Source organism: Sardina pilchardus, chromosome 1 (assembly GCF_963854185.1).
Source record: "Sardina pilchardus chromosome 1, fSarPil1.1, whole genome shotgun sequence".
NCBI lineage: Eukaryota > Metazoa > Chordata > Actinopteri > Clupeiformes > Clupeidae > Sardina > Sardina pilchardus.
The window spans coordinates 15,469,268-15,495,507 of record NC_084994.1 but is presented as its reverse complement, the minus strand read 5'-3'; the positions used below and the strand labels follow the sequence as shown (position 1 = coordinate 15,495,507).

At 42.4% G+C, this 26,240-nt stretch overlaps 1 protein-coding gene across 1 annotated transcript; it reads right to left on the bottom strand.

Annotated features, from left to right (window-relative positions):
- Positions 1-486: 486 nt before the first annotated feature.
- On the bottom strand, positions 487-25,436 carry LOC134076681 (NACHT, LRR and PYD domains-containing protein 12-like). Its single transcript, XM_062531852.1, has 11 exons — positions 25,330-25,436; positions 18,947-19,063; positions 17,789-17,899; positions 16,269-16,339; positions 12,963-14,805; positions 10,722-10,892; positions 9,331-9,492; positions 8,690-8,860; positions 3,138-3,311; positions 2,255-2,298; positions 487-1,022 (listed from the first exon to the last, which is right to left on the bottom strand). The coding sequence occupies exons 1-11, from the start codon at positions 25,434-25,436 to the stop codon at positions 487-489; spliced, it is 3,507 nt and encodes a 1,168-aa protein (XP_062387836.1).
- Between the last annotated feature and the right edge of the window lie 804 nt (positions 25,437-26,240).

Here is a 26,240-nt window from a genome sequence, read left to right as displayed (position 1 = left end):
TTCTTAATGTGGGATTTTTTTTCCTTCTAAATAAATGCACTTGTATTATAGGTTGGATTTTACGCTTTTTTTCATTGTGGTCCTATATTATTTGGAAAAAAAATGAATTTATTAGAAGCTAAAGAACACATCTTAACCAGGGGTGCCAATAATTATGGAGGGCGCTGTATATATATATATATAGAGAGAGAGAGAGAGAGAGAGAAGGAAGAGAAGGAGAGAGGAAGAGAGAAGGGTAGAGACTAAGAGGGAGGAGTAAGAGACGAGGAGAACGAGTGGAAAAGAAAGAAAGGGGCAGAGAGAAAGGAAGCGAAAAGAGGTGGCAGAGAGGGAGAAGTGGAGAAACAATCATGTTGGGGTAAATATAGAGAAAGAAAGACACACACACACACACACACACACACAAAGAGAAACACACGCGTCTGAAAACAGACCAGAGACAGATTTGCTGCTGTATAAACAGGTGACAGGTGGATGCAGGAAAACTCATCTGATCTGGCACAGGGACACTGAGGAATAATAAACCCTAAACCCTGGACAGAGGGGCTCTGTGAACGTGGAGTGGAATGTATGCAGGTGGGTGAGTGTATCAGAGGAGACGCTGTAGAAGGACAGAGTGCCGGCCGGCCAGTCCAGATACACTCCTACTCGTCTGGAGCCGGAGGAGGGGACAGGTATGGGAGTCTCATTATTATTGTGCCAGGCAGAGTACCTGTCAGGAGAGCAGCATAGACTCCAGGAGTTAGCATTACGTCCCAGTATGATGTCAGCATTAACCCCTTTCCTCTCAATGCTTTTGTAGGCCACACTTATGTCAGTCACTTCAGGCCCATTCCACTCAGCCTCCCAGTAACAGCGTCCAGACAGATCCTCTCTGCAAAATACCTGAGGCCAAAAATCAAATCTCTCCGGGTGGTCAGAATACGGCTGCTTCTTCAATACCCATGTCACCTTTCTGTTACCCAGAGAAAGAGCAAGATCTCGGTGTGCTGTGTTTGGGTCCAGTGTAAGCTCAGAGACATCTGCAGATAAGACAGGACAGAAGAGAGAACATCCCGATCAGAATTTGGGGAGTAAAAGCTATAGTACTGCTCAACCCCCCCCCCCACAGACACACACACACACACACACACCGAATTTGGAATATAGAAAAAATGGAAAGTGAATGTTCATTTTGGTTAATTAATTGCAAAAAGAATAACATATTAAAAATAAACGTTGATTTATCACATTTCGTAGTGACATTTGGCCCCGTGCAGTCTGGCTTGTGACTGAAGGAGGCAGACGAGAAATCACTACTTTGAATGAAACATTTAGCCTACGTTAAATGTATAAAAAATATTCTTTATATATATAGGGGTTAAGATCTGTGCACACAGGATCAAACTGTTGTGGATGGTCATCTACTTAATGGTTTGTGGCACCAATAAACGATTACAAGAAAACATCACAACAACAGCATAGTCTTTAGTATCACTGTTGTATTAAATTTCAATAAGGCTTTATGTTGACTGGGGCTGTTGCATTCTGGGAACAAGCTTCCAAGGGGTGAAGTTATATCAACTAAAGTCATCAAGTTATATCAACTAAAGGTGTCAAGTTATATCAGCTAAAGTGCTGAAGTTAATCAACTAAAGCTATCAAGTTATACAAACTAAAGTTGAGTTGAGTCAAATAGCAACATGTATTCGAGTTAACTCCGTTGTAATGTTTAAGTTGAAACAACAAATTGGGTTTTACAGTGATACCACTTCAATGTAGGCATCTATGTTTGATAACACCAAATTAGCAAGTATTTTATCCGATTGCCGAAACTTCTTTTTTGATGTTGGTCCATTCCTTGATGAATTGCGCTGCAAATTATCAGACGAGTGAAAGAAGCACTGGGCATTAATAGAATTCATGGCGCTGCACACCAGCAGTTTCCTTGTAGTTTGAGAAACGCTGAAGTCAGTGGCTATCAGTCATTGGAGGTATTGCCGTTTTTTTACGTCAAAAGCTGCGTAGTAAACAAACAAGCTCTGTCCTAACCATAGACAACACAGCACATACCGTGAATAATTATTCGCCCTGGCAGAACAGATTGCCTGCATTTTCATGGTGGCATGGCTAAAAATATGTATTTGAATATTCCATTTAATCTGAATTTAAGACAATTTGATACTTTTTAAGGCCTAATTTTTAGGAAAGGTCATGTTACGACTTTTTAAGGTCCCGAACAAACACATCAAACGAAACAACCACATAGACTTACATCTCTGTACTCCTCTCAGTCTGATTTCTGCACAATGGTCAATCCTGTGACACACACACACACACACACACACACACACACACACACACACACACACACACACACATTAGTAGTGTAAAAGTTGTATCAACAATAGTGGAACAATAGCACCTGGATCTGGACCCTCCAAAAAGAGATAAAACATCAACGTGTGTGTGTATGTGTGTGTGTGTGTGTGTGAGGGCTGACATTCAATATTGTTACGTCAGCTAACATTTAGGCCAAGTACAGAGCTCCGGTGATACATCTAGCAGTCCCAAGAAGCCTGAATGATAATATAGTTCCTTGTATGTATATGCTTAGACAATCGCTGTCTCATTTTACAGTGTAACATGTAAATAGGGATTTTGTTTTCAGTAAGTTTATCTAAGTGCGGCTATTCACATGGAATATTTTACCATTCATTCTTTCAACTGTGTTGTCTAATCGATATCTTCCCTGCTGATGGCAGCTCAATATAATATTTTTTAAATGCAGTAAACTGTCAGTGAATGCTAGTAGAAGTGTGGTATTGTTGTTATACTGTTACATCATTTTAGTATATTACTAATATTAGTGTTTTCATGTAGGCTATACGATTACTTGAGCTTTCGATTTTTGATGATTGTTATTGTTGTATGTCACTTGGGACTAAAGCGTCAACAAAGAACCATGACCATAAACTAATTATCTTGCCTGTCTCATTGTATATGTTGTGGTCTACTATCATAACGTCACAGAAAAAAAACAGCCCTCTGTGATTAAACTCTGATCAATTTTTGTGAACTTCTTCTGTGAACTCTAAAATCAGTTTAATTTGCATCATTACTCTTTGTGACAGATTGTGCAGATTCTCTGTACATACTTAAGTGTCTCCAGTTTACAGTGAGGATCCTCAAGTCTAACAGATAACAGCTTTAGTCCTGATTCCCCAGGATGGTTGTAACTCAGGTCCAGCTCCTTTAGGTGGGAGGAGTTTGAAGTTAGAGCTGAAGCCAGAAAACCACAACCTCCCATAGAGATGAGACAATCAGAGAGTCTGTAAGAGAGAGAGAGAGAGAGAGAGAGAGAGAGAGAGAGAGAGAGAGAGAGAGAGAGAGAGAGAGAGAGAGAGAGAGATGACAATGATGGGGTGAAAGTGTCATGAATGACTATGGGTAATGCAGGACTGTGCTTTACAGTTTTTGCCCGTTGCTTGAACACATTTGGCAAAACTTCGCTCACCGTACCAAAACCCTACACACTAGTGGAACATAACACAACACTGGGAAATAAACCTTTCACATGTATGCCAAATTAAAACTCTTCTATCAGTACCTAAACTCTGCAATCAAAATCCAACAATCCTTTGTCAAAATGTAACTCTGGTGACAAAATGAAACACACTTGCATCATATGCATACACTTGCATATCAGGAGGAATACACTAGTCTACTTTATATAAAACATATTTGCTTGAATACATCTAGAAAAACTTCACTCATTGTGCCAAAACTCCAAACACACGTAAACATGACACAACACTGGGAAATATACCATACACATGACCATTTCCAATGGCAAAACTGAGGGCTTTTTGTAGATAGCTGATTGGTGTTCAGTTTTGCAAGTAAGTGTGTTCAGGTGTGTATTTGAGAGTTTGCAATTACCCGATGTGTTTTGTATTTTGGATATATGTGTTTAACAAATGGTACTCTGAGATTTCATTTTTGAACGAAGTGTCTTATGTATGACAAAGAGAGTAGTATGCAGGACCAAGTGTGTTGCATAAAGGAGTAGGCTAAAGCCTACCTTACATTGCCAGACTTTGCAAAGATTTGGAAAAGATTTTTGAAAGACTACAGTCTCAGACCCTCTCACATCTAAAGACAATTCATTGAGTTTTTAGTCACAGACTAGTCACAGGCCAGTCTCAGATTAGGATTTTGCAAAGACTGTGGTCACTATTTACAAGACTGCTGCTAGATTCCTTCAAATTATTTCCATCGTGCACTAGGCTATACGTCATCATCAACAGGAACTCACATGATAGGCTACTCATATCAAAGTATTTTTTTTCGCGTTTCTGCAGCATTGTTTGATAGTGTGACATCACTAACAGATATAGAGTTGTTCTGTCACGTAGAATAGCCGACTAATAAATTATAAGAAATTAAATAACAAATAATCATACAGGCTACAGCTGTCGCCTATTTTGCCCCTTCCGTTTTCGTGTTCGTCGACCGAGGTCACTATTGGTTTTTAATGTTCACGTCACTATTTGCATGAGCCACGACTGAAAAGACTTACGATAATATCAAACATGTTTGATATTGTCGTAACGGCAAAACTAGAAAAAGACTGACTCCGACGGACTTAAAACCGCTAAGATTGGCACCTTACACTAAACGATTTAGATGACGGGAGCGCGCCGAGATTCTAGTACAACTGGCAAGATTTCCGCCCGATTTTGGAAAAGTAGTCGGCGACTGTTAAAACAGACCAAAATCGTGCAATGTAAGCCAGCCTTAAGTGTGTTGCAGAATTGCAACTAGAGTGCAAAGCAGCACTTTTGTTTAAGGTATAGGTACATGTGTTTGAGATATGGCAACAAAACTTCAAGTTGCGTTACTTTAGTCTAAGCATGGGTCTATAGTGTTCAAGCATCGGGCAAAAACTGTAATACTGTGTACTAATGTTATATCATGAATGGCTGTGGACACTGGACTGTGCTTTAATACTGTGTAGGCCTACTGATGTTGTACTGTGGATATGTGTTGTATATGGTTCATTGTTGAATGGGAAAGCGCTGGCTGTTCCGTACGTGGTGGACTTTTAACAGACTAGCGATGGGACGCTGCGTTTGTTATGATGAACTAAGCAGAGGTGGAAAACTCCAGCTTCAGAAAGTAAAAGTCCAATCATGTATTGGTTCTACCTGTGCACTTAACAGGTGATCTCATCAATTAGCTGCTTGACCTGGCTGAAGAGTTGTGTTAAATAGAATCAGCTGGTTTGAGTGAGTGGTTGGCACAGATTTGTGGTAGGACTTTTACTTTCTGAAGCTGGACTTTTCCACCTCTGGAACTAAGCGGCGACTGGGTGGGACAACAGTCTAATTGCCATTGACTCTGTAACCCCGCATTCACACTGTCTCCGTCCGTCAACGGATCACGGAGGTTGGATCTGCCGTATGTGTATTTGCATACACGTGATCTGATTGGCTGACGGATCCGTCGCTGCCTGAAAAGTTGAACATTTCTCAACTTTCTTGACGGAGGCAACGGAGCTGAAGCGACGGACGGACCCACAATGCATTTCGAGTCTGCCCCATGCAAAGTGAATGAGATCCGTTGACGGACGGAGACAGTGTGACCCCGCATTCACACTAGGTGCGTTTGACTTGACGAAAATCTGCGCAGATCTGACTTGATGTGATGCATGCTGGGTTAAACAGAGTGCATACTGGGACAGACGAAATGCAAACTGGTTAGAAATCATGTCCGACTTCTTGCAGTCGCGGTGGGAGTTACCCCCGTGACATCATGTCACATGTCCATACAAGATCTCGGGAGACTGCGTCTTAGCTCAGCCAGCGCAGTTCAGCGCAGTTCGTTTTTAAGCAACTGCGCTGGCCAAAACCCACCCAAATGACGTCAGTTCAAAGTTGTGATAGGGCCGTTTGGAAGAATCTCCCCATGACGAGTATGACAGGTGTCTCGTTCTGCCTCCTTACCCAAGACACTAGAGCGGACCAAGACGGATCAGTTCAACTGCACTAAAACCAACGTCTGGGATGACGCTGGAGCTTATCCCTGTGATCCATCTTGCTCTGTTCTAGAATCTTTGCTCCTTACGTTAGAATCTGCTAAAATGAACAGAAATCGAACGGATACCTTCTTATTTGTGATTTCTGGAACAGCGGTAGGCTAGCCTAGGCTACTGAAAACGTGAGGATACTCTGCTATTTTATGCTGTTGGTTAAATATATACACACGGAAAACACTTGATATTTAATTAATGTGCTGCAATGCAGGCCTGTTAACTGTATGACAACAGTGGTTTATTTAAACACATCATATCAATTTATTTCGTCAGTCACCATGCTCATTTTAATGAGCAAGAATAAAAGTTTTACTGTATTTAATACAAAATCCCGCGATATCTACCGCGATATCTACCGCGAGGTCTCCAGCGAGGTCTCTCGCGAGTAACTTCAGGTACGTAAGCTCAGTCAGACTGTCCGGGATGAGCTGCGTGTGCTAGTCGCCCCTCCTGCTAAGACTCTGCAGCTCTCGTTGACGTATGAAGCCAGCCTAAGTCAGCCTAAGTCAGCCGCAGTTCATCGCAAACGCACCTACTGTCTCCTGGGAGCTTTGGAATGGGATAGGTCCCCCCTCTTGATAAAAAGGGGCAGTCTGGAATGGTGGAGGAGCACGGAGGTACCGACGGTCTGGGAGGCACAACGCCGCTGGCTATGCGGGGGAAGACGGCTGTACGATCGACGCCGGGTTGACATTCCACGCAAGCTAAGTATTACCAACAGGGACGTTGTTGTTTCATTGTTGTGGATTTGTACCTGTTTAATACTGTCTAGGCCTACTGATGTTGTACTGTGGATATGTGTTGTATATGGTTCATTGTTGAATGGGAAAGCGCTGGCTGTTCCGTACGTGGTGGACTTTTAACAGACTAGCGATGGGACGCTGCGTTTGTTATGATGAACTAAGCAGAGGTGGAAAACTCCAGCTTCAGAAAGTAAAAGTCCAATCATGTATTGGTTCTACCTATACATGAAGACGGCTGTACGATCGACGCCGGGTTGACATTCCACGCAAGCTAAGTATTACCAACAGGGACGTTGTTGTTTCATTGTTGTGGATTTGTACCTGTTTGAGAAGCTACTGGCCCAATCCCAATGTCAGCCCTAAAGACTAAGAACTAAAGACTCACAGACTTAATTGATCTCAGGTGCTAAGTGAGTGAGTGTGTGAGGCCACATAGGCTCAGATAGGTATTTGGGATTGGGACAGCACTTCACGAGATCACATGTACCTTGGCGATGTTTACTAACAAAGACGTTGCTAACATTTGCACCATGCACGTGTGTCGTGCGCGCTGTTGTTTACCTTCATTTCCGGATTTTTCTATGATCTCCGCGGTAAACGTCACAACACTTTGAACTGTGGGTAATTCCCTTAGGTTAAGTCTGCACCGATGCAGACTCACGGAAAGGGCTCGGTAAGTCTGTACTCAAACCCTCCCGCCCGTTGTAATTCGACATTGGGACAGCCCTAAACCCTTACGAATTGCGCGAGAACGCGCACCAAAGTCCGTGAGTTCGTGAGTCCGGACATTGGGATTGGGCCACTGTGTACATCGGCGGGTGTTCTGATTACGGCTGTGTTGCAGCGGAGTGAGGGCGTCAGAGGAGGCCATCAGCTGACGGGGGAAGCCGACACTGCGTGAAGACCACGGCGAAAGATCCAATCAGCTCGTAACCAACCGTGGGTGTCTTGGACAACTCTCATCGCTCTCTATTCCGAGGAAACTTAAGGGAAGTCTTTGTTCGTACTAAACTCTAGCTTATAACCTTTGCCAACTGCTCTGTGAGAGCTGTGACTGAGCCACTGTGTGTTTTGGTTCCGGTATAGCGTGGAGGCGGAGCCTGGGCTACTACGTCTGCAGACGTCGACAGGGGATGTTCACCGTGGCCTGAACGGCACGACTACTACACCGACGGTGAACTTTGCCGCATCTGTGGGTTCGTTTCTCTTTGGATTATCGGGGACTGGAAGTGTTGTCTTACATACTGGTCGGTGGGGACAGCCGACCAGTATGGACTTATTTTACTAACTGGATTGTTGGCAGGGGACGTTGAGCGTGCTGGGGCTGTATCACTGCTCGTCATTGCTGGGCTGGGAGCTTCCCCATTCCCCCCCCTTTTATTGTGTGGTTTATTGCACTGTAATGAATTGATAATGGAACATATTTATTGCTGAATTTGACCTGGTTGTGTGAAGACTGCCGTGAATTCTCTTGGAAGTGTGTATGCACTGTGTGTGGGGGTGTTAAGCCTGCCTAGCCTTGCAAATGTTAATTGGGTGTGTGACTGCCCCTAGTGGTGCCCTTCTACATCAGTCTGCTGACCTTCAGTCCTGTGTGTCTTTTGTATGAATAAAAACTAAACTTAAACCAATTTGTGTTGTCTGTGTCTTGGGTGGATCTGAGGCCTGTGACTTGGGGAACAGTAGCCCTTGTGCACGACAAAAGCACAAGGGTTAATCCACTCTGACACACAGAGAGATTTGTTTAATAACAAATTGATTAATAATTTGATCAAATGTCGAAATATAGGGACACAATGAAAGTGATGTAATGCAGTGAGGATTTTAGATTCTGAGCCTAGAAATGTTGTGATCATAAAAGGTTACCAACCTTAATGTCTGCAGCTTGCAGTGGGGACTAGACAGTCCTTTGGAGAGAAGCTGAACTCCAGAATCTCTCAGATCATTGTGACTTAGGCCCAGGTCTATCAGGGAGTTTTGTAACTGTAGAACTGAAGCCACAATCTCACAGGATGTCTCTGTTAGGTTGCACTCTGCAAGTCTAGAACACAGCATGTCAAAAGGCAAAATGTTCCTCAGAAATGATGAATGAGAGGTAAGGTGCTGTGAGTTTGTCCCAATGGATTTAAATTTTTATGTTACCTTGACACAATCCATTGTCAATCTAATTAAATGATTCAGCAAAGCATGGTTTAAAGGAGTGGGTTTTAAGGATGAAAGACAGAGCTTTTGTACACAATCAATGCACTGATGAAGTCAGAATACAAGTATTTTCTTTGAAATTGAGTGCACATTGTATAGCACAATGAAAAAAAGCATGGTTTATTGAGAAATCTGTGTTTGCTGTATTTACCGAATAGATTAATTTCACAATTTTCAATAGGTATCAGCCAGGCTACTCAGAAGTAAAACACAGTCATGTATAGGCAGACTGTTTGACTGCTATTTGATGTGGGTTTCTTAAATTATCAAGTAATGCATGGCCAGACATCAATGTCCATCACTACTAACCTTAATGTCTGCAGTTTGCAGTGGGATTCTTTAAAAAGAAGCTGAACTCCAGAATCTCCCAGGTTATTGGTACTCATGTCCAGCTCCATCAGGGATTTTGAAGATTGCAAAACTGAGGCCACCAGCTCACAGGACTTATTTGTGAGTTTACATCCAGCAAGTCTGTAAGCCAGCGTGACAAAAATGATAACTACATCAGAAACTACTTGTTTATCTACAAAAATGCAAATAAATTAAGTGAAGCAACATGAAATTATTTCTCCTAAATAACAGATGCCATTGAGAAATTCTCCCTACACTGTAAAAAGGACAGTCTGGGCTGTCTAATTTATCAAATGTATTAATTCACCTGGCAAACGTCCGGCCACTAGCAGACAAGATGGATTAGCTGCTGCTTCTAAACCAAACCAACTCGGACTTTTACAGATCTGCCACCCTGTGTTTCACTGAAAACATGTCTGGTTTCCAACTCATCCAAGCGGGCCGCAAGACAATACAATACAATAACAGAAAACCTGGGTTCACTCCTACAGTAATTATAGGAAGCTATGCCAAGCCAAACAGGAGGCCTACAGGAGTGGGGACCGGGACCTATATAAGCAGGCCAGGAACAAGGAGATCAGGGTAGCCAAAAGAATGTACAGTGAGAAGCTAAAAAATAGCCTCTCAGCCGACCACCCTGCATCCGTTTAGTCCTGCAACAGGTCAGCAATTACAAAAACTGCAGATAATCCCAGACCGGCTAATGACCTGAACGACTTTTACTGCCGGTTTGAAAAGCACCTATTATCACACCCATCATATCACACACAAAGGTTTTCCCTCAACACCCAACCCCCTCTCCCCACCTGAACTAACAATCTGCGAGAAGGATGTGTGCCGGCTCTTTCAGAAGCAGAAGATCAAGAAGGCTCAAGGACCTGATTCTGTTGTCTACTTTATGTGTCTGGGCTGAACAGCTGACGCCAATCTTTACGCAGATCTTCAACCAGTCCCTTCCCCCCCCCCCCACACACACCCTCCCATTCAGAACACCATAGCATCCAATGTGGATTCCTTTAGGCTCAACCATTTCACAGGACTTAAAATGGTCTCCCCACATTGACGCTATCCAGAAAAAAAGGTCAGAAGATGTTACACTTCCTGAGACAGCTAAAGAAGTTTAATCTGCCTAACGAGCTGCTGACAGCTTTCTAATCAGCCATCATTCAGTCTGTCATCTGCACCCCCATCACTGACTGGTTTGGGGCGGCCACCAAACGAGACAGGGCCAGACCGCAACGGACAATTAGAACTGCAGAGAGGATTGTTGGAGCTGATATCCAGGCACAGGTACAGGGTCAGGAAAAGTAGACATTGAAGAAATGCACAGCAATAAATTATACTCAAACCTTAACAGCTGCAGCTTGCAGTGAGAACTAAACAGTCCTGTAGCAAGAAGCCGAACTCCAGAATCTCCCAGGGCATTGTTCTTCAGGTCCAGCTCTATCAGGGAGTTTGGTGTCCGTAGAACACTGGCTATAATTTCACAAGATTTTACAGTGACTTTACAGCCAGCTAGTCTGTAAAGGAAAATACAATAGACAAATCAGTATCAAGGTAAGCTTGATTGCTACTCAGGTTCAGTTCTATCAGAGTTTGGAGACTGCAGAACTGAGGCCACAATCTTATCGGACTTATTAGGCAGTTTTCTCCTTTTCAGAAGTTTTCTCTTTTGATTCCTTACCAGAAGTTTTTATTGGAACAGATTAAAACCAGGGGCCTCTTGAATTTTGTCCAAAAATTCAATATGCAGCATTAGTCCAAAATGGCACATTTGTACACACTCTTAGTTATGTTAAGTTATCATTAGTGCTATTTTAGCAAGAAACTCAATGAGCAAGTCACTGATGAGGTTTGTTTTGAACAATATTACTGGTTAAAAAATGGTATTTGAGAAGCGCAAGAAAGGAAGACAGGAGACAGGTCTGTAGTTCCTCACATCAGTTGGATGTAGGGTACTTTTTTTGGGAAAGCCTTGACTCTTGCATGTTTAGAAGAAGAAAGAACGATTCCAGAACTATTGTTGGATGACTTTGCTGAAGCAGAAGAGAAACCTCTTTTTCATCAAGAGGAGAGAAAGAGTTCAAAGATGCCATCATGCAAACATAAGGCAAAGCTGTCATTTTTTGCTCATCAAACTGAGCACTTATTTTAGCAACTTTTTCAGTGAAAAGTGTTGCAAAGTCATCTGCTGACATTGAAGTAGCTGATGGCGGTGATTGAGGATTGAGAAGACAGTTGAAAAAGTTTGTTTTTTTTTACTGTCAGTGAAGCTCTCAATCTTGCTCTGATGGAATACCTTTTTTGCAAGTGTAACAGAGGATGAAAAAGATGACAGCACAAACTTGTAGTTACCAAGATAATTTCCATCTCTGGATTTATACTATTTCCTTTCATTTTTGGGTCCAAATTCACCATTTTGGGGATATTATTGATTTTATATAGATTTTTTGAAGTATCTAAATGACATACATGCAGTTTTGGTAGTGATCTGGATCATCGTCTGGATCCAAGAGGCATTTTCTTGTCTGTTTGTTTGGATCCAGGAGATGCTTGGCAGAGGTCTGTGCTCTCAGAGTGCTTTTCTAGTTTGAACTGTATTTAACCTGTGAGAGGTTTATGTTTGAAGGAAATTTGATTTGTAATTTGAAAAAAAATCTTATTCTTATTTGTTTGTACCTTTTTCTGCACTTAATTCAGCTCAAACCGCTTAACATGCCAACTTGATTGAGACACCGTTTTGTAGCTTTCTCAAAGCTTTACCAGCTTTTAATTTTTTTTACCGGCTTTTCAAGTTTATACGTTTTGAGATATTTGCAATAAAAAAAGTGTATTTTCTCCCCTAAGACTTGAATGGAGGTCTGCGACATCATATACTGTAGAGCCAGCTGGGTTTAATTATGCCCAGAGCCGTTGGCCTAATCAGAACATTGGCACCTGACAGGAATCCCATAGAACTCTGAAGTTCGCCTACAAAAAAAGCCACCATCTTTGCCCAAATAAGGAGATCCGGTATCTTGAGATTTTTTCTATGGGAAAATAACATGTGGATTTTGAATTTTCGCACCTCCCGGATCTCCTTATATGGGCAAAGATGGCAGTTTTGGATCCTTTTTGAAGGCAAACTTCAGAGGTCTTTTGTCTCAGCTCATACAATTTGGCTCTCCCTGATCTACACATCCTGTTGAAGTGTTTCCTGTGAGTTTAAATAAAAGTCCCAGCCAACTCTCAAGCTTTGAGCATTATATCCAGCATGGCTTGAGGCGCATGCTTCGAATTTGGCACCAGTGTTTGTATGGACTCAAAGAATAGTGATTTGATTTTGGAGTTCACTGTCATGTTGGAGGTTGATATCTCAAGAACGCTTGTCACATAAGCTATACATATGGTATGTCGGTTGTATGAAAAACACTATTGCAGGTATTACAATAGACTATGTGCACAAAATGCTCTCTGAATGCTGCTTTGTTTCTGGTTGAGCCAGGTGTGTTTGAACCTGCTGCTAGTGTAAATGGAATTAGTTTTTTACTGTTTTGCTGTTTATGCGTAACACCATTCATATGTTTATCCCATCTCCATCAGAGACTTACCGTCCATTTCTGAAGCGCTTCAAAGCTGGGAGCAGTCTCTTACGTCCCTCATCTGACGTGTTGTACTTCTTCGGGTCAAATTCACTCAGCACCTCCTCAGACATTAGAAGCATTTGGGACAGCGTTGAACAGTGAGCAGGAGATAACTTCTGCTTGATCTTCTTTGATGATGACAAATATTCCTGAATTTCTTTGTGCGTGGAATGATCCTTCATTTCAAACAAACAGTGGAAAAGATTGATGCATTGTTCAGGAGAGAGATATTTTCTGTTCAGCTTCTTTATGTAATCACATGTCTCTGAGATGCCATTTGTGTGGTTTAGGAGACTATTAAGAAGTCTCTGATTGCTCTCCAGGGAGATACCCATAAGGAAGCGAATGAAAAGATCCAGGTGTCCATTCCTGCTCTTCAAAGCCCTGTCCAATGCACTCTTTAGCAACCAATCTAGGTGAGTTGGTGATTGTAAGCCCAGTACTGATTGAAGAGTAAGACATGATGACTTTAAGGGGCAGGGATAATCTCCATGTTCTTCACTGAGGAGGGAGTTCAGTGCCTCAAGGTTGTTGGTCACATAAGAGTGAAACACATACAGAGCGGCCAGAAACTCCTGGATGCTCAGATGAACAAAGCAGTAGGTCTTTTGATATAACACAGGTTCTTCCTTTAAGATCTCTGCGCACATGACAGAACATTCCGAGGCTTCACTGATGTCAATGCCGCACTTTATCAGGTCCTCTTCATAAAATAACAGATTGCCATTCTCTAGATCCTTGTAAGCCAGTTCTGCTAGTTTCAGTATACTTTCTTTCTGCGATTTCAAGAGCCTCTTCTTCTTATCTGTTCCATAGTCCCCTTGATATTTCTGATCCTTCATTTTGCCCTTGACGAGCAAGAAGTGTATGAACATTTCAGTGAGAGTTTTAGGGATTTCCTGGGTGTTGTCCAGTTCTAGCATCTGTTGTAGCACAGTGGCTGCAATCCAACAGAAGACAGGAATATGGCACATGATGTGAAGACACCTGGATGTCTTAATGTGGGATATGATTCTGTTAGCCTGACTCTCCTCACTGATTCTCTTCCTAAAGTACTCTTCCTTCTGTGGGTCAGTAAATCCTTGTGCTTCTGTAACTTGGTTGATATACTGCAGAGGAATTTGATTGGCTGCGGCTGGTCGCGAGGTTATCCAGATGACAGCAGAGGGAAACAGAGTTCCCTGAATGAGGCTTGTCATCAGAACATCCACTGATGATGCCTCTTTTAAATCAGACATCATGGTCTGTTGGAAATTCAGAGGTAACCGACTCTCATCCAGACCATCAAGGATAAACACAACCCGACAGTCTTTATATTCTTCACCATCCTTTAGCTCCTTTAACTCAGGGTGGAAGTCAAGCAGGAGCTTGTGAAGACTATATGTTTCACTCTTGACTAAATTCAGCTCACGGAAAGGAAGTGGAAACATGAAGTCTACATCCTGGTTGGCTATCCCATCTGTCCAATCAAGAATAAACTTCTGCACTAAGACTGTTTTTCCAATACCAGCAACACCTTTGGTCATCACAGTTCTGATGTGCTTCTCATGTCCAGGTAAGGGTTTGAAGAGGTCATTGCAGTTGATTGCTGTGTCTTCTGTAGCTTGAGATCTGGATGCTGACTCTACCTGCCAGACCTCATGTTCCTTATTCACCCCTTCACTCTCTCCCTCTGTGATGTAGACCTCTGTGTAGATCTTGTTGAGGAGTATCTCAGCTCCAGGTTTGATAATGCCTTCAGATATGTTCTCAAACATCTTCTTCAGACTGGCTTTATGATTCTCTATAACTCTCCTCAGGACATCATTCCCTGCTTGACAGAGAGACGATCACATTAATAACTTTGCTGTTAATAACCTGTGAACATTTTTGAAGGCTACAATGTTTTGTTTACTTTGGCTTTGGCCTTTATTTGGGGCAGGCTTTTATTCGAGGCACAGTAGGCTAATTTGGGATTTAATTTATTGATGTTATTATATTGCTAAATGTTTGGGCTGATGGGCACTGAAATCTGGGGGGTACTTGATGGTTCACCATTAAGTTTCATGCAGTTGAAAGTGTTGGGATTTCTGACCTCTGTTTATTGCAAGACAAGGCAGCCGCTTTCATTCATTCATTGAAGGTGTGCTGTGCTAAACCTTATCGGAAACCTTATCGAGCAACCAAATTGGCTAAATTGAATTATTTTTAAATTATGCATGACTTACTTTTTATTAAATGTGTAGGATGGAATGCCTCACAACAACAACTGTGTTTAAATGTATTGCTTTAGCCTCTGGCAAGCTCAGAAGGAGGCGACAAGTGACTGATAGCTTAAGAGCAATGTGTTGGAGACCCAGGGTGTAGGTAGGACAACGCCTTTTCATTGGCAACGGTAATACACCCCATCAACAAGAGTTAACCTTCCTGTTATCTTTTTTTTTGCTTTTTGCTTCATGACTTTTCCTCATGTGAAGGGTAAACAGAGTAAGCATATCATTTGCACAATATGTTTTCAATGTCCTGTACAAATATGTTGTACATTGGTGTTCCTTGGGGTCAGTTTGACCCTGAGCCGATTTAGCTGTATGAAACATTAGTTACATTAACATTTGACAAATCATGGATGTTATTGTAATAGTATGAGAACATATTAGGCCTATTATTATCATTATTATATATATACAAGTACAGCAAGCATTTGTGCACACTGGATGGGCAATATTTCCAGCCATAAAAGTGTGTGTGTGTGAGGCCCCAGCCGTGGCGCAACTGGCTGGGGCACCTGCACCGCACACCGGCGACCCGGGTTCGATTCCCGCCCCGTGGTCCTTTCCGGATCCCACCCCAGCTCTTTCTCCCGCTCGCTTCCTGTCATTCTCTACTGTCCTGTCCAATTAAAGGCATAGAAAGCCCAAAAAATAACCTTTAAAAAAAAAAAAAAAGTGTGTGTGTGTGTTTGTGTGTGTGTGTGTGTGTGGGGTGGGGTGGGGTGGGGTGGGGTGGGGTGGGGTGGGGTGGGGTGGGGGGGCTTTTGATGGTGGTTATTACACTCTTTTTAAGTAAAAAGTCGGTAAATCAAAACAGGGTCTTAGTGCTCATGGACTAATGCCCAGTTAGCCTCAGCTTGTGGGGGCAGCGGGGTTGGATGTATTTAGCATATGGTGCCATATACAGTATCTATAGAATCTCCACAATAGACAGATAATTAGGTGACATTTCAGGATTCTGAAGTAGCCTCTAGAACAGTTTTTTGAATATTGTGGAATCCTATTGATTACCGATAATACTCACCTGAGTTGTTATTGTATCCATCCAGTACCTCTTCTTGCACTCCATCCCTCAAATGATCAGCCATCAACCCACTAACATAAACATGGAGTTAAAGCAAACATTCAAACATTAGTGGAGTGGAGTCACAAATAGCCCTCTGTTAGAGAAACTCTGTACACAAACTTTGCAACGATTCGCAAGTTAGTTCTTCGGTAGCAAAAAAACTACGTTTGTCTTCTTATCGTATAGTGGAGATCACACTACCCACTCGAAGGCAGTGGACAAAAGCGTGTTGTGCAAAATGTCTGCATTTTAGACTTCTTCATCCCCGTGAGAGTTTAACAGCTAGGTGTGATAATTCAAAAGGTAGACGAAAGGTATGACATGACATTCAACTTTCACTTATATTCCTTTCTGGCCAGCATTGTTCAACAACCTCATAGGACAAGGAAAGTAGCTCTACAACTTAATTCACAATTAAAGGGATGAGGGCTTATGGTTGGTTGTCACCGGGATACAGAACTAGAGTTCAGAGGGGTGACAGCCGCAGGAAAGAAGTTTCCTCTGAACTTGCCATCTCATTGTTGTCACTGATGAGACCAATCACCGTAATGTCGTCTGCAGACTAAGGTCTGTTGGTTAGGAAGTCCATAATTCAGTTACAGAAGGATGTACTGATGCCCAGTTCACTGAGTTAGGTAATCAGTTTGGAGGGGATGTGTTGAATGCTGAACTAAAGTCAGTGAACAGCATTCTGACATAGGCATTGCTATTGTCAAGATGGGGCAGGGCAGAGTGAAGTGCTGAAGAGATGGCGTCCTCTGTGCACCTGTTCTGACGGTAGGCGAATTGGAAGGGGTCCAGTGAGGGTGATAAGCAGGTCTTGAGGTGGTCCAGGATTCACTTGATGATGATGGGGATGAGTGCAGCATTAAGGTTTGTTGCAGTGTAGTGTTTTGGCACAAGCATAATGGAGGTGGTTTTAAAGCACGCAGGGACTGCTGCCTGAGCTAGTGACAGATTGATAAGACCACAGACACCATATCCTTAACTGTGGAGTTAATAGTTTTGTAATCTGTGATGGCCTGGATGCCTTGCCACATGTGTCGGAGGTCAGAATTGAAATGACCCTCAATCCTTAGCTTGTGGTTGTGCTTGGCCTTTTTGATGCCCCTTTTCAGGTTAGTCCTGGATGAGGTTAGCATCAACTGATCTCATGTCTTCAGCAGGAGTCTGAGCTCACTGTTCCTACATGGCTTCTGATAAGGGAAAGTGGTAATCTGTTTGAGGCGGGTGACCCTGTTGATGTTGGAGTTGATACAGTCCAAAACAGAGGAGGCATGTGAATGAATGTCCATGTGGGAGTCATGGGTGGCCTGAGCTGTGAACACTCTCCAGTCAGTGCCATGTTTTGTTGACATAAATCCACAGACCCCCATGTCAGGGCTTACCGGAGTCAACAGCTGTTCTATTAGCACACACACACACACACACACACACACACACACACACGCACTATTAGCACAAAAACACACACTCACTCAGGCTGTGCTGCTGGTCCACTGTCCAGAGCTGGAGGATCATGCATGGATCCATCACTCTTCATAGACACACAGCTGGGTGTTGGAGATGGAGGTCTGTTTATCTGTGATCTGATAACAGAGAGATGGAGAAAACAAATCAAAATGGTACATACACACACACACACACACACACACACACACACACACACACACACACACACACATCAGAAAACAAACATATAAACAGACCCCCCCCCCCCCACACACACACACACACACACACACACACACACTCACTCAGGCTGTGCTGCTGGTCCATTGTCTAGAGCTGGAGGATCATGCATGGATCCATCACTCTTCATAGACACACTACTGGGTGTTGGAGATGGAGGTCTGTGCATCTGTGATCTGATAACAGAGAGATAGAGAAAACAAATCAAAATTGTCTTTATCACTGTAATACTATTTAACCACACAGTAAATAAATGCAATAATTAGCATTATTATACGGCTGTTTACAATGCAAATACAAAACTCCATTGACTTGAATGGGATTTACCAAAGTTCTACCAGTCATTATTTTTGACTAGAGCAGTGTTTCCCAACTTTTTTCCTTGAAGGCCCACTTGCCTGTGTCTAAGACAAGCCAGGGCCCTCTACCCAAACTCCTACACACACAAGACATTGCCTTATTCAAAATGTGGGGTCCAGGGAAGAATTACCAATGCCTAGCCTAGCCCAAGCTGAAGGTTGCTTACGCAAGTTCAGAGGTCAGAGGTAATAAATAGCTACATGAATTTAAATTTGTAACAAAAATATATTACATTGAACGGACACCCTGCAATCCCTGGCGGACCCTAGGTTGGGAACCACTGGACTAAAGGACCTCTGAAAAAAATAATGATAATAAATAATGTCAATCGCAACAGAGTTTGTGCTTCTAATTCAGATCTTTAATAAGTCTGTTCGCTCATTGCTATGGAATTTCATTGAAAGTGAAAGACAGCTAGTAAGATGTTACCACGCAACACCTGAAACTGTCAAGCTCTATCTGTGTTGCAAACTATTTTATTTGTTAACGGAAGCCACGAAACAGTAGCCAAGTCCTTCCTAAAGACACACACACACACACACACACACACACACACACACACACACACACACACACACACTCACTCAGGTGTAGGCTGTGCAGCTGGTCCATTGTCTAGAGCTGGAGGATCATGCATGGATCCATCACTCTTTATAGACACACTGCTGGGTGTTGGAGATGGAGGTCTGTGTATCGGTGGCCTAATAACAGAGAGATGGAGAAAACAAATCAAAATTGTCATTATTACTGTAATCTACTATTTAATCAAACAGTAAATAAATGTAATAACTAGATGTACCGCAAAACGGTACAAAATATGACCGACGCAGAGTCATGCATATTCTCTCCACAAAAATGAATCATGCTTGTCAATTTGTTTCCATCTCCTTCTGCATCCCCTGCTGCAACTTGTCTCTAAATGAGTATGCGCATATGCGCTTGCTTTTGTGTATGTGTGCTTCTCTATCTGTGAGTTTTCGCTTGTGTGTGTGGTGGGGGTAAAGTCAAGTCAAGTCAAGTCACTTTATTTATATAGCACATTTAAAACAACAGCCGTTGACCCAAAGTGCTTCACAGGTAGAGTTATCTTATAAAAAAGTATCAACAAAAGGAGAATATACATAATAAGTGTCGAAACTGACAGTAAGGCACACGCCAGAAATAAAAGTTACAATGCTCATAAACTAAAGATAAAACATAATAATGAATAAATGAGTGAATGAGTAAATAAATAGACAAATAAATACATAAAAGGGCTATTAAAAAAGTGCAAAATAAGGAAATACTAAAAACCAATAAAAATTGATTGAATAACAGATAAATCTACATTAAAATAGGACCAGAAACAACAAGAAAACAAAAGTAATTTAAACAGAGCTAAAAGCAAGGGTAAAAAGGTGGGTTTTCAGGCTAGACTTAAAACGAGATGGTTTTGCAGGACTTGACATGGAAAGGGAGGCTATTCCAAAGTTTGGGGCCAGTAACTGAGAAAGCCCTGTCTCCTCTAGTTTTAAGACGAGCATGTGGGACTGTGAGGAGTTGCTGAGAAGATGACCTGAGTGACCTTGGGGCAGAGTAAGGAGTTAAAAGTTCTGTAATGTAAGAAGGGGCTAATCCATTAAGAGCTTTAAAAACAAACAGTAACATTTTCAAATCAATTCTAAATTTGACAGGAAGCCAATGTAGGTTAGCCAGAACAGGTGTGATGTGGTCCCTTTTCTTAGTTCCTGTTAAAAGTCTGGCAGCAGCATTTTGGACTAACTGAAGCTTTGAAATGTTGGACTGGGTCAGACCAGAGTATAGGGAATTACAGTAGTCAAGGCGGGATGTGATAAAAGCATGTATGACAGTTTCAAGATCATTGTGAGATAAAAAAAGGTTTAAGCTTAGCTATGGTCCTTAAATGATAAAAGCTGCCCTTCACCACACTGCTCACTTGTTTGTTAAAATTCAGTGAACTATCGACTAGGACACCAAGATTTTTAACTATCGGGTGTAGATTTGCAGATAGGGGGCCTCGTGCACTGGTCGAGCTGTTGACGATGGTGGGGGGGCCAAATAAAATTACTTCAGTTTTACTGTCGTTGAGTTGGAGAAAATTGCTAGCCATCCAGGATTTGATATCGTTGAGGCAGTTTAGCAAGTGACTGATTGAGCAAGTACTACGTGGTGTTATTGGCAAGTAAAGCTGAGTGTCATCTGCATAGCAATGGTATTGAATATTGTATTTTTGAAAGATTGAGCCGAGAGGAAACATGTACAAAGAAAATAAAAGGGGGCCTAAAATTGAACCCTGGGGAACACCACAACTTATGGGAGCAGTGGATGAAGAGCAGTTACCTAAAACAACTGAGAAAGACCTGTCCTTCAGATAGGAGGTGAACCAATTTAAAACTGGACCGTGTAAGCCTACTCTGCCCTCCAGGCGTTTTAAAAGAATGTCATGGTCAATTGTGTCAAATGCTGCACTAAGATAAAGCAAAACTAAAATGGCACAAGAACCAGAGTCAACACAAAGCAGGATGTCATTAAGAACTTTCAACAGTGCAGATTCAGTACTATGCAGAGTTCTAAAACCAGACTGAAATTTCTTAAGGATATTAAAAGTGTTCAAATCAGGAGTGAGCTGAGAGAAGACAACCTTTTCAAGGATCTTGGAAATAAAAGGCAACTTGGAGATGGGTCTGTAGTTCTTAAGGTCACTCAGGTCTAAATTAGGTTTCTTTAAAAGAGGTTGGACAGTAGGGTGCTTTAAAGTGGGAGGGACGACACCACTTAAAAGAGAGCTATTAATTGTGGCCAGAATCAAGGGGCAGAGTACCATAAAAACTTCCTTAAGAAGATGTGAAGGAATAGCATCTGAAGGACAGAGGGAGGGCTTCATGTGTGAAACTATTTCGGATAGTTGGGTAGATGATACTGGTGAGAAATGGAGTTGCTGACCTGAAAGATAAGTTCAGTAGTGACAGGGTTTACTTGTGGGATATTGGCTCTTAGGATGTTAGGATTTTATCTATAAAAAAGTGTAAAAACTCCTCACAGGTAAAAGAAGTGGAAGCAGAAGTATGAGTGGACGACGGATTTAAGACAGAATTAATAGTTTTGAACAGCACTTTGGGTCTATTTGCATGATTGTTTATCAGAGTGGCATAGTAATCAGCCTTTGTCTCTTTAACTAAAAGTTGGTATTGTTTTAAAACATCTTGTAAAATTTCAAAAGACACACAGAGTTTGTCTTTTTTCCATTTCCTCTCCGCCTGTCTGCAGGCACGACGGAGAGCACGAGTGGATTCGGTTTGCCAGGGAGCCGAGCAGAGGGTCTTATGTTTTTTTTATTTTCAGGGGGGCTACTTTGTCCATAGTATCAGAGCAAGCAGAGTTGAAAATAGAGACCAGTTCGAGAGCGTCAGAGCATGAGGATAGGGCTGCAGAGATTTGGGGTAGGTGTGTATGAGTGAAAGACTCAGAGAAGAGGGTGGCTGTGGCTGAGTTTATAGACCGGGAGAGGAAAGGGGGTGGAGATGAGGGAGAGACAGGGTTGGACCAGGTGGACTCAAACTCAATAAGAAAGTGATCAGAGATAGTAGTAGTGTCAGTAGTTGTGCAGTTACAAACAGGGAAACCAGAAGATAGCACCAAGTCTAGTGTGTGCCCTTTCTGATGGGTTGGGCCTAGAACTGATTGAGTTAAATTAAAAGATTCAACAAGACTTAAAAACTCAGTGACCATAGGCTTAGATGGACAGCAAATGTGAATGTTAAAATCCCCTAAAATCAATAACCTATCAGAGCGAGAGGCCATGACAGATAAAAGATCAGAGAATTCTTGAATAAAAGTGCTACTAGTTTTGGGAGGTCTATACACCAGAGCACATAAGACAGGAGTGGACACATGTATCATCAGAAGCTGCACCTCAAAAGAGGAGTAGGCATTGGTGGGTAGGGAACGACATTTGAATGTGTCAAAGAAGATGGTAGCTAAGCCACCTCCACGACTGAGGACCTTGGGGAGCTTATGGAGAGGAAATGAGGAGGGCAGACATCACCAAGTGACGACAGGTCACCCGTGCTGAGCCATGTCTCAGTCACAAACAGAAAGTCCAGGTGATGAGAAGTAATAATGGGATGTGTGTGTGTGTGTGTGTGTGTGTGTGTGTGGGTGTGTGTGTGTGTGTGTGTGTGTGTGTCTGCTTGCCTGCCTTTGTGTGTTTTATGTGTGTGTGTGTGTGTGTGTGTGTATGTTCACGTGTGTGTGTGTGTGTATGTGTGTGTGTGTGTGTGTGTGTGTGTGTGTGTGTGTGTGTGTGTGCATGTTTGTGTGTGTGGGTGTGTACGTGTTTATGTGTGTGTGCAGTGTTGGGAAAGTTCACTTTCTACATGAACTAGTTCAGTTCATAGTTCACAAATTTTAAAATGAACTCGTTCAGTTCATAGTTCATAATTCCAAATTATGAACGAAGTTCACAGCTCCAAAAAAGTTCAGTTCAGTTCATTTTTGACAATATGTTGCGAACTATACTCTTCTAAAATTGTTGCCACATGCAGCCAGCAATTTCAATATAGCCATTTTCAGACAGGTTTTACGTACATTCTACTATAATTGCTTGCCGCATTTCTGACGGTAGCGGACATTCAGACATGAAGCATGCAAAATGAATACGGTCTCCTGTTCACATCTAATGTATAATTTCCAATTGGGCTTTGGTTTGCGGGGCAGAAATGTGGCCGCGCTGTCAGAAGAGTAGTTTTTACCATGCTGCATTCGCTACCTGCTAACCTGACTTTCGCCAGATCCTGTAGTTCGCTGTCTGCTTCACACAAGGATCTGGGACTTCTCGATAGGAGATGTATTTATGAAGGCGGGTCCTTGTAAAACATCCTCGCATGTGATTTGATAAACCACTTGCCTGTTATCTTGAATGACGTGCTAGGCTTCTTCAAGCTCTTGCCAAACCCGGTCGGAAGAAGAGTAAAAACATCCTTGCCACCAATAAATGTCTTCAAAACTATTCTCTGTTAATCTTTTAAAGAATGAATACTCGATAGATTCGACAAAACGGTTAAAATAGCAGAATCAATGTCAGCACAAGACTCCTCGCTGCGTGCCGCCATTGTTATTTGAATCAAACACTCGCTTCGGCGCTCCTGATTGGTTGCTCATTTTTTGATCACTGGCAGGGGTTTGGATTGCCCTCGCGTCCAGACCCTTGTGTGGAGCTCAGCGAAACGCCTCTGGTGGAGCATGGCGGAACTACAAGGGTCTGGCGAGAGTCAGGCTAGCTACCTGCAGCGTGAGAGATGGAACTGTTCAGTGACATAGGGCGCTTTAAAAGGCTACACGTAATACTTCCCTTGATCATCAAGTGCGATTTTTTCCGCGATTGCATTCACATAGCAGCTGTGGCAGCATTACGGAAACATAAGTCGGCAGCAGGAAAAGTTCCTGTAGTAGGCCTAAGATAGATATACGGAAATATGAATTCAGGCAGGCATAGAATCTGGCATAGACAAGAAGCACACGCAACGGTTGGGCAACACTAGTGCTATTAACGGTGTGTTTTTTGCCTGAACCTTATTGAACGAAATTAAATAAGAGTGAACGTGACGTTCACATACACCAGAATGAAAGCGTTCACAGAATCGTTCATCAGGCAGAAATACAGTTCGTTCGTTCAAGTTCACCAAAATTATGAACGAGTTCATGAACTTTTCGCACGTACACACACACTCACTGTGTGTGTGTACGTGCTTATGCCCGTCTGTCTAATATGTGTGTATGTGTGTGTCTTTGTGTGTGTGTGTGTGCAGTTTTAAACCTGTCAACCAAAGATACATGTGATTACAATGCCTCATTTTTGCTTTTTCATTTTTGACTATAGGCGTGGCGCTAAACATTAAATGAGTGGTTATGGGATGGGTTGACATGGCCCCTAAGCCCTATGGTTCTCGAGATATTCACATAAAACTGTGTCTGGCCAGCTACAAGTCAGTTGGTGTGGTCAATAAAAGTACACATAATTTAATTTATTTTATGGCCCCCCACGAAACTTGGCATGCATTCAGATGGTGTCATAATGGTCCTTACACTTCCAATTTTGTGCAGTTTTGACCATGTCAACCAAAGACACCTGCAATTACAACGCTTCAATTTTCCTTTTTCATTTCTGACTAGGTGGCGCTATACAGGAAATGAGTGGTTATGGGATGGATTGACATGGCCCCTTAAAACCAACATACAAAAAAAATCTTCTAGATAGAAAGCTGTGTCCGGCCTACCCTCCTTTCGGGGATCCAGTCTGGCGGGAGGGCAATGGATCGTAACCAAAAGCAATGGTTCCATGCTATCCTTGTGGGATCGCACACCCTGGTCTTTCAGTGTCCTGGGACTCCTTGATGGAAATTTGCTCATCCAAAAAAACATCTGACTAAACATTTGCTGTGCGGCGGTCATAATATTGATGTTCTTCATATTCATTGTGATGCTTTATGGGCCTCATGCACATGAAAGAGTAATGTCATGTCATTATGCTGTTCTGAACACATACTGTCCACTAGCCTATGTGGTGCACCCCTCTGCTTTAAGCTTATACATCTAGTCCTTATGTTAGCTAACTGTATCTATCAGAGCAAGACTTTAGAGATGGCGCATTACGTGCACGTGCAGTGAGGACTCTTATTAAAAAAAAAAAATGCCAGGTATCGAAATGATCCAGGTCCCGTTACTACCGTTTACGTCGGCACCAGTGCCATATAAGAACGGGGTTTTTGTGCCCAGCCCTAGTTATCACTGCAGCTAGCAGCAGTCACAAGACTTTACACATTATTGGATTGTGATGTGAAAAGAATGTCATCGATAGTGCTGGATGCCACACCCACGCCAGAGTCTCCATTGACTTTGTATTGCGAGAAGGTATTTGTCAAGTCATCTTTTTGAGTAGGAGATGTGGAAGTGGAAGTGGAAAACTCACCCTCCATCAGACTGTGTTGGTGACCCAGGATCATCCATGTCTTCAGACTCTGGTCTGAGTGTCTCACTGGGACCTGCAGCCTCCTCTCTCTCCTCAGAGTCACTCATCTCAGTAGCAGCGGGATAGTCTCTCTAGACCTGAACAGGAGAGATATGTCAGGAATACTGTAATGTCGACTTGCTGTATATTCAAACAAGCTACAAAGATAAATATCCAGTCCCCACAACCTTGCTGATATCATTTTCAAACATATCAACATTCCACAGGAAGTTCCTGACCTCCAGAAACTAAACAGACTTGTTTAACGTTAACCGATTTCTCCACCTGTCAGCCCTTGCTGACCCAAAACAGAGATTCTGTTCTGATATTGAGCCTCCGAATATTGGCCCATGATTACCCATTCAATTCTTTAGATCTTTCTGCAGCATTATGAGGAGACATGATATAATTTTCATGATAATTTTTGGGCTATTTTGGGGCTTTTATGTCTCAGACAAGAGAGTAAAGAGTGTGTCAGAAAGAGAATGGAAGAGTCCACATACTGTAGGCACTTTGATGGTAATGTGGGTGCTGTACTTGCACCACAGCGCCCCCCAATGGGAACATTTAACATGTTATTGTAAAGTGACAAGTGTTTAAAGGGACATTCCGCCATTTTTGGAAATACGCTCATTTTCCACCTCCCCTCGAGCAAAACAATCGATATTTACCTTGTTCCCGTTCATCCAGCCATTCTGTGAGTCTGGCGATGCAATAGATGCATAGATCATTGAATCGGATTAGACCATTAGCTTCTCGCCTGCTAGCTTCATGTTTAAAAGTGACTAAGATTTCTGGTAATTTTCCCATTTAAAACGTGTCTCCTCTCAAGTTAGAAAGTGCAATAAGACCAACTGAAAATGAAACCTGGC

Bases quoted from the DNA above. Each gene is read 5' to 3' on its own strand.
- LOC134076681 (XM_062531852.1), bottom strand. From the start codon at position 25,436: ATGAGTGACTCTGAGGAGAGAGAGGAGGCTGCAGGTCCCAGTGAGACA. The intron at 17,900-18,946 runs GTGAGTGTGTGT...CTCTGTTATCAG, and splicing joins GCTGCACAGCCTACACCTGA to ATCACAGATAAACAGACCTC. The intron at 8,861-9,330 runs GTTAGTAGTGAT...GCTGTGTTCTAG, and splicing joins TGCAAACTGCAGACATTAAG to ACTTGCAGAGTGCAACCTAA.